The sequence below is a fragment of the Colias philodice genome, chromosome 2, assembly GCF_061535455.1.
Source record: "Colias philodice isolate Cphi_HAF_F1 chromosome 2, ilColPhil1 Martin Lab GWU primary, whole genome shotgun sequence".
Lineage (NCBI taxonomy): Eukaryota > Metazoa > Arthropoda > Insecta > Lepidoptera > Pieridae > Colias > Colias philodice.
In genome coordinates, this window is record NC_143087.1 from 4,846,953 (window position 1) to 4,856,456 (window position 9,504).

The 9,504-nt window shown below is 34.6% G+C and overlaps 1 protein-coding gene across 1 annotated transcript; it reads right to left on the bottom strand.

Annotated features, from left to right (window-relative positions):
- Window positions 1–205: 205 nt before the first annotated feature.
- Window positions 206–9,136, bottom strand: LOC149490376 (uncharacterized). The gene is made up of 3 exons (XM_089710179.1): window positions 8,669–9,136; window positions 6,067–6,349; window positions 206–413 (listed from the first exon to the last, which is right to left on the bottom strand). The coding sequence occupies exons 1-3, from the start codon at window positions 8,895–8,897 to the stop codon at window positions 206–208; spliced, it is 720 nt and encodes a 239-aa protein (XP_089566305.1). The 5' UTR covers window positions 8,898–9,136.
- Window positions 9,137–9,504: the final 368 nt, after the last annotated feature.

A 9,504-nucleotide genomic window follows, 5' to 3' on the forward strand; every position in this document is an offset into this window, starting at 1 on the left:
TCGCGTTTTGCAAAACTCCATTCATTTAAGTAATTTAAGTAGATTAGCTTTTGAATCTAAGGTTTACGTAATCGTTTTTTAAAATCTTGTTTATAAGGTATTTTATTAGTATTTCTTCCACAATTTCTTGGACAAAGTTTATAACGAGGTTGAAAACTAAACGAACGTGCCCTACTAATAGCGCTCGGCTAATCTAAGTGAGCTTTCAGGTGGAAGGCTCTGTATGCACTTCGCGCGTTTCCCCCGCGAAGTCGCGGCTAATGTGCACATAAATCAGCAGTAACACGGTCACCCGGGCCTCCTCGCCGCCGATAAAATTCCAAATTGTTTCCTCGCCCCCGGTGGGCGCCGCCCGCGCCCTCGGTTCGCTCTTAAACGCCGTTTCAAGTTGCACTTGTGAATCGCACTTTTTACTGTTCTCGAAATTGGCGTTGCGAATTGCTTTTCTTCCTCGCAACTTTTATGGGCGCTCAGCGTCGCGGGATCGCGCTTTACGAATGTAACCGAAATTGGTACGCGATTTTACTTTTTTCAACTCGCGAACTATCGCGAATCGAGCGGGCACAATGGCATTGGCAAATACGAGCCAATTAGAAGATTAAGCGTTGACAATTACAGTGTTGGATCGCGATCGTATATCAACAATTATCGTACGAGAGCGATAAATGGGCAACGAGACTCGTGTACGTGTAAGCGCGGTGCACCCAGCGCAACCTGATCCAATATTATCTATGTGCACTGCCCGCTGACCGCTGTTTTTATTTTGTTTACAAATTCATCATGAATTATTATGATTACAATTAAATACGATGTTCTCTACATTACGAGGCTTTCGAAAAACATTTCTGCTTTAAAGTGCGCACAAATTATACGCTGAACATTATTTACAAAATTCGAAACAAAACTGAATAATTTGACAGCAAAGTCATAACATTTGACAATGTGTCCATTGCATAGCTATTCTACAGATCTTGGTGAGTTATACTAGTTCGTTCGTCGTTTTAAAAAATGTTTACGACTCAATTTTCTACAATCCACTTGTAAACATTTAACATCAAAGCGATTCCGTGGAAACAATTAGATCACAATATTGTCTCGGGAGATATCAAGTGTAAAATATGGCGAACCATTTATCATACGAAATGTGAATGTTTATATAAAGAATGGTGGTGAGAAGTAAATCAAGGCGGTCGTCGTGTGCCAAGATTGTGATTATGTGTTGGCAGAGTTCGCCGCGGAGACATCTTCACTATGTATTTCTTTGATTACACTAAAATAAATGTGCTATGGGAATTAAGTTTGTTCATATCTAAAATATTCGTGCACATTCTTTATGAGTATATTTTATTTTAGATTAAAACAAATAATGATTCTAAAGAGCTAATCACTATTAAACATAATGTTAATCCATGAACAACGACAAAAAATAATAAATTCAATTGTCATATCAAAAATCTATCTCCACCCTTTAGCTCCATGTGCATCCGACGTGTAACAATATTTGCAGAGCAAATGAAAAATGAGTCCGCGTTAAACAAACTTAAGCGTTCGTTTACAATGAGACAGGTTTTAAAACGCAGCTTACCGCATTAGCTCTACCGCTTAGCTTGGCAACTAGCAGCCGACGGACGGACATATTTACATTATTCTATTACGCCTGTTATGATAATCTCTTGGGGATGAATGCAGCTAATGTGGTCGGATTTAGCATACCGCATTTTTGCTTTATTCGTTTTGATATGCAGATTTAATCTCCGCAGCGGAAAATTTTAACTTTGCGCGTTAATGTCGACCGATTGGCATTCTTTATTGGCTTAGCTAGGACAGGTCAGTTAAATAAAATTCTTTCTTTTAAAGAATTAATGGTGTTATTAAATTTTACATCTTTTATTATGGTTAGTGTTACTTTTTATGTTTTTGCATTATTTAGGAAAATCTATTGTTTTATCATGTCTATTTGAAAGAGTTGTGAAGAAGTTACTTCCAGAATCATACACAAATTTACTATTGTAACATATTATTGTAATAATTAGCTGCCACGCTAGGGAGTTAAACTAGCACTTGATTTAGAACATTCTCGCGACAATTCGGCAGATCTCAGTGGGGCAATTCAATTACATCGAAAGATCCCTCATAAGCGAATCGTTTTTCCGTGTCATTAATTTTTTCGAACGGCACAGGGCTCGGCGCGATATGGCGGGGTGGGTCCGCGGCTATCTTGTTAGATAATGCTGATTTATTCGGGCGGGCGACGGCCACGATTCGTCGCGCTTCGTCAGCGGGCGACGCGAATGTCGCGCGAAATCGCCACGTCGCGTCCTGTTTATTTAGCGAGTAGCGAGTACGAGTCCGTCGTTCATTTGTGACGGTTAGTTGGCGAGATTTATGCTAATCGACGAGGCCGAGTCGGATAAGCCCGCGTGTGGCAAATTATCCCCCATTGTGACGTACATCTCTTTTTATGTGCTATTTTTCACGGTTTAATTAATAACTTTTTGGGAATGGATGGATGCATGGTATCACAGACGTAAAATAATGAAACGTCCAATAGATTGAATTATACCAGTACATGAGAAGTAGACTGTAACGGTATTATTCAATACTAGAGACTAGATAGATATATATCAGTTGGTAGGTTTAAACAATACATAAACAATATCTACAAAATTATCTATAGGTAGACAACATAAAATAAACGTGTCCCGTATTAATTACATAAATAATGGGTGATGGATGATTTGACTAATGAAGTTTAAATGAAGTATCTTAAAATAATTTTTAATAAAACGATAATGAACAGGTGCAGTCAATCGAATTTAAAAACAACCTTAGTCGCCTCCGACTTGTACATTCGTAAAGAAATAAAGACATAAAGCGTGTGTGATAAGCCGTGTTTCTAACATGGGCGCGCGTTATCAGAGGTCACGTTAGCGAATTTGTCACGATCGGTGAGCTGTCGCCTTGATTTACGCAGCCGCGATAGCGTCGCCGACTGCCTGTGGCCAGCTTCATGTGAGAATGCAGCTAAATAAATATAAAGCTGCATGCACACTGATTTTTTATTTTTTTAGTGTGAGGAAGGAAGGTTTGTCGAGTTTGGCATGGGATAATGAACCGATGTTTTTATTATTGTCTATTAAAAATACTTAGTAAATAGTAATATTTATTACTATTTGAAGTAATCTAGACAAAATTAATATTTTGGAAATTTGAAAGTTTACCTGTATGATAATATTAAGTTCACGTGAGCAAATCCGCGGGTGGAAAGCTTTCTATCTTGTAAAATCAGCCAAGCTTGTATATTAAGCCTAACCCTAACTGTATAAATATTAAATATTATAGGACATTATTACACACATCGACCTAGTCCCACAGTAGGTAAGCTCAATTAAGGCTTGTGTTGTGGATACTAGGCGACGATAAATATAATATTTAATAAATACATATATAGATAATAACACCCAGACCCAAGAACAAATAATTGAGTTCATCACACAAATATTTGCCCTGACCGGGGATCGAACCCGGGACCGTCGGCTCAGTAGGCAGTTACTTTACCACTGCGCCAACCGCGTCGTCGTATCTGTAACATACTAATCTTTCATAAAATTTATAATCACAATCGATGCTAATAATACACTTTTAAGGAAACTACGATGTAGTCATCATTGAGGAATTTGCCTTTCTACACAAATGAGGCAAAGGAACGATGCTATTACCGTCCTCATACTCTTACGTTATAATTTCGAGATACTACCCTGACTTTATTGAACGCTTCAAAAAATATTAAGTAGGTGCAGTTTTAAAATTAAATTCATATAAAAAAAATATTTAATTATGTAGTATCGATATTGGCACATTTATATTATATTATTCTTATTATAATTTGGGTCACAATAATAACTTAGTAAACATTTTTATATTCTTACTGATAATGAAAAAATATTAACAGATAACACATCATTAGTTTTTTTTATGAGTAGAAATATGTTTAGGTTTTTCTTTAAAAAAGAAACTAAAATTCATTAGCAACGCCATTACATTATACGATGCAATATTATATCGAAACGAACATACAATTACGTTAGATACAGATTTTAATTTTCTGAACACAACCGTATATTTGAATGATTACAAGTAAATTATATATTAATAAAGGTTACGGGCTAAATTCATAAGTACGATAAATTACTAATGAGCAGGCTTTGCAGAAATTAATTAAGATTAAGTTACACGTTGATTAAAATAACTATCTTGTTGACATTTATTGTTGTCAGATGTCTAGACGTGCCCTTAACTAATAAGCTTTATTAACTAGTTGTAATCGCATATTTTGACAATATTGTAGAAATTCGTAAAAAATTGTTAAATACACAAAAATTATGTCTGTGATTCACGGTAGCCTATACTTATAGGCTATAGCAGGTATTTGTTCTTTTTATTATTTTTTAATTTTTTTACGCAACTGATGGATATTAAAAATTTAAAGTTTACATAACTTCATGTCATAATTCCAACCAATATAGGATGTTTTTTTTTTATTTTTTTATAAAGGTAGGTAGGTACTTAATGTGCAGATTTTTCACATTTTACCTTATCAAACAAATCTGATTAACCTTTATTTTCACTCGAAATCAATAATACTTTTTACTCTAATTAGGGCGCGTTTTACAGCGTTTCGGTTTGTTCAGCTGTAGTCTGAGTGTCGGGCAATTGCCCATTGTGTCTTTGACGCGAAACGGCCACGCTTCGCGCCGCTACGAAACCACCTACCTTATTCACTATCGTCATATTGCCTTGATCTCGTTAAACAATCGGTGGAAAATTAAAGAGTTTAATTTCTGAAACTCGTGTAAAAAAAGAAATTCGCCTACTTGCACCCTTATTAAATGAATCGTATTGAGTTATAATAGATATGGTATTACTTTATAGTTATAACGTTGTAAAATTTCGTAACTTTTTGAATAATAACATTCATTTTTTAAGATTATTTTAATAACTTTGTATTAAAGATTCGGCATTAAATTTTATTGTTATCCACCAGTAATTTTATTTATTTTAAAGTTCATGTAAAATTTTGGAATCTGTCAATCATATTGAATATCAATCTACATGAATTGCAATCAATGACCTATTATACTAGTAGACGCGGCATACGCCAACATCATTGCACTAAAAAACAGCGTAATTAATACATACCTACTTACTAACGCATTATCACCAATACAGTTGTTCTCTCTTTCACTCTCACGCACGAGACATACCTAATACATGTCTCACTCATGTACTTCGTAATAACAACTGCCGATTAAAATATAAAAAGAACGTCTAGCCACGACGCTGAATGGTGCGTGACTAAGTGAAACTCGGGCACTTAGCTGAGTTTTTTCTTACCAAAATAGAGAGCGGGTAACGTATCTAGCTTTTTTATATATCATAGATTGCAATTTGCAAAACTGCATAGGTACTTTTTGCACAAATTCTTAAACACTGTTTTTTAGAAACGCTACCATACTAATCCCTTATGATGAATCACACCATTTAAATTGTTTAATGATAATTCAATTTTATTCTGTTTAAGTAAGGGTCGATTTTTCAATGCTTGGATAAAACTTATCCGTCCAATAAAGTATTACACGATAATATTAAAATGTCACGTACTAAACTGTAATACGGGCAATTAGAATACCTACGTTTTTAAAATGGTAGTTTTATACGTTATTCGATGAATAAGTTTTATCTAAGCATTGAAAAATCGGCCCTTAAAAATGTATTATAATTAGGTAACCTTTTCTTGTGTTTCAATTTTCGTAAATAACACATTTCAAAGTAAATTCAATTGATTTTTATTATGTTAAAGTCCGGTCAAACGTATATTATCCTTTTTTATATTGATGTATTTTTAAAACATCAGTTTATTATTTGATAAGTAGGTAGGTATACATGGGTATACAGCGTTCCTATAGGCTGATAAGAAAATTGGCTGATTACACGACTCCAATAATCACTAATATAAATAATTATAATTATAATTATATATCTAGTAAAAGATCATTCAGCACTCACCTCCCAGTCTTAGTGATGATCATTTCAGTGCCGAGTTCATTGAACTTATCCCAAAGCTCTTTAGTTTCCAAGTGACATTGTATGTGTTTCATCTCATCGCTGGACCATCGTTCTATCAGCTGCGGGTTCCTGGGGGTCGGGGACATGGCCCTGGAGCCCCCGGGGCCGCTCATGGACCCAGCTTCGGATGTAGAGGACACATCTACAGGGGAATCTCGCTCGTATTCTGGTAAGGGGGGTGAAGGTGACCCAGAGGCTGACGCGGCAGCGTCCACGAATTTTTCTGGAAGACGATAAGATGTGTTAATCTTTATCATTGCAAATGATAAATAATTACCAAAATATTTTTTATATTTTTCGCATTATATTTAAAATTAATAATCAATAAAATATATATATATAACTAGGTATACCTGCTTATTATATAAATTACATGATTTAAGATGACGTCTTATCGTTGAAAAGACGAATAAAATTGTACTACCTCTCAAAAAAAAGGGAATTGATTTATTTAAATCAAAAAAAATAAGTAGATTACTAACTAAATTGTTACTACGTTAGACTTAAAACAAATGATGGAGTATATACCTATTATTAAGTAGAGTTAAAGTGGTAGAGATAGGTAATTCTTATTAGAATTTATTATATTCTTATGTGTAATAAATAGTATTTGTATTGTTTATGGATAATCTATAACCCTTAAACAACACACATTACACAAAAGTCATCTCACGACATTTTGTATGAAGCCTTTGAGGAATTACCTATTTAGTATCTAAGTATGTATCTACCTATTATAAGAATATAGGTAATATAATGCTTAAGTGTGGTGATAACTGATAATCGAAGAGCTTTAAGTGTAAAATTGCTTTATAAAAAGCTTGTAAAAAATCTCAATATATTGGGAATATTAAAGATAAATGAGGAGTAAATTTATTAGGTAGAGACGGATTAAAAATATTATATAGGTAGTAAATTTTGATTGATACTATTCTGATATGGTCAATTTAATATTTATGAAGCCACATTTTTTTAACATTTTGACCGCCTCCTCGATACAGTGGTTGACGCGTGAGCGTAACACCGAGGGGTCCTGGGTTCGATTCCCGGTGGAGACGAAGAAAAAAAAATGTCTTGGTCTGGTAGGACATAGAAGGCTGATCACCTACTTGTCCCTAAAGAAAAATCGATCAGTGAAACAGATGTATAATGCATCTGCCCCTTTAACCCCACTAGGGGACATGGGACTTCACACTTTTATAAATAGCCACAGCTAATGGAGAAAATCACGCTACATATTTTTAAACTAGATATAACGAAGGTATTCTTTAAAGGCAATAATAGTGATACATTGAGAGCACTTAAATATAAAACTTTAAAAATTGAATTTTAAAAATCATAAAAAGTATTGCGTTGATCACAAACTTAAACTGTATTTTTCATAAGAAAAGAGGAACAAGTAAAAGCCGTTCTTTTGAACAAGGACTTAATAACTTACTTACTAAATAAATAAGATCAATGCGACTTATAATATTTTTTTTTTTATGAATTAGGTATTCATATGAATAGGTAATAATCACTGTCCTCTTTTTTTTCTTTTCTTTCCTACAATGTATCGAAGTCAAATATATTCATTTTTAATGTTAAATCTTTTATGATTCAATATTGAATATTATTTTATTATCTCTTATTATAATATTTATTGTATAGGAAAGTTTACAATGTATTGATGAAGAATTTCTACATTCGTGTTTTACAAAAAGGAACTTTATTTCGTTAGGTATATATATGTAGAGTTAAATTCCATTTTAAATACCTAGGCATTATTTGTTTATACCTACTTCATGTAGTTAAAGAAATTTAATATTTTTATAAGCAAAAATAAAATTATTTAATTAGGGAATTTAAATGTGAGATTTGGAGTAGTTGTAGACATCTACTCTTTACTATAATATCTATTCTGCTGTGAGTTTTTCTTATTGCAATTAATAATTATAGTTTATCAGATCAGTAGCCCCAAGTAGTAGATAATAGATATTAATTTCTCTTAACTTATGTACTTTGATTTGATTTAATATAACATAGAAAATCAAATAGGTAAGTATAGGTAGATATCTACCTAATACAAATAGAATAATAATTTTAATTTCTGGTATTCACAATTCTTTTTTTCATATTTGGACTGAAATGTTCATGCAGACAATATTATTTTTTACCTATATCTAAAATTTAGTTTATTTTTATATTCTTATTAATAGATAATTATTAAGATAAGGTTATTTCTAGGTAATACCTACCTAAAAATAGCTAAAGAAAAGGTATGCACTTGATTATTAAATTATCTCTATGTAGAGCTTTTGTCATTTTATAACTTACAATTACTTTTTTGAATGTATTCGAATTGTATATTTTCTATATAATATATATTTTTTTTTTTTTTTATTGGTAATAGGGAAGCGCTTGACCACAATCTCGCCTGATGTTAAGCTGAGATGTGGTCTAAGATGGAGCGCGCTTCCCTAGAAGGTACCTGTTCACCCTACGCTAATATATATATCGGATATAAATAATTTACATATTTTAAAATTATTTTTTAGCTTACCCAATGGAGTCAAAGTGTCTTCTCTAGGGTCTCTAAGTCTACGGCGCTCTCGTCTCTCCTGTCTGTCCCTGGCCATTATGGCTGCGATGGAGAAGTCGGTGGCACATGGCCTCGCCGAGCACTCCTCCTCCATGGCTGGCCGCTCCCGGCCCTCGCTCTGCAGCAGCATCAAGCTCACAGCCTCAGGAATCCGGCTTCGGGCCCACACGTCACCGACCGTGCATCCCATTACAGATCATAATATTCGAAACCACGACTTGTTTATAAACCACTACGAGTCGAACCTAAAATATATGCAACGAAATCTACCTATTCCAAAAGTTTAAAAAGTTTAAACTATCGTAAAATAGTTCGCAGAGACACTTTTTGTAAATAATAAAACGAACTACGATCGGTTTTATCGTGAATGTGTTGTCACCGCGATCGGAAGTTTCGGAATAGAGGGAAAACTTTTTACGCGCGCAAAGGACGCCGAGAGAGCAGACCGGTGCGACTTCGCGCGCTGTGGACCAGACTGAGGCGGTGGCGAGGCGGCGACGAGGCGCAGGGAGGGGCCTGCATCGCCGCCCTACGCCACCACACTTCGACCACGCACACACTACCGCTTTTTTATTATTTCTTTCTTATGACTGCCGTCTCTCTCGCACTGCCCGCGCGCTCGACTCTATACGTCTCGCTCGCGAGGTGAGTTTTTCTCCGCGTGATAACTATTGAAATTCGCTAAATGGCTCACCGCGGCACTGAAAAGGCTCTCGTTAAACGGTGAGTCGATCCTATCAAAGTATTTATTCGTAACTTTCGCATACTATTTATGCATTGTGAGAGATCGCCGAGCC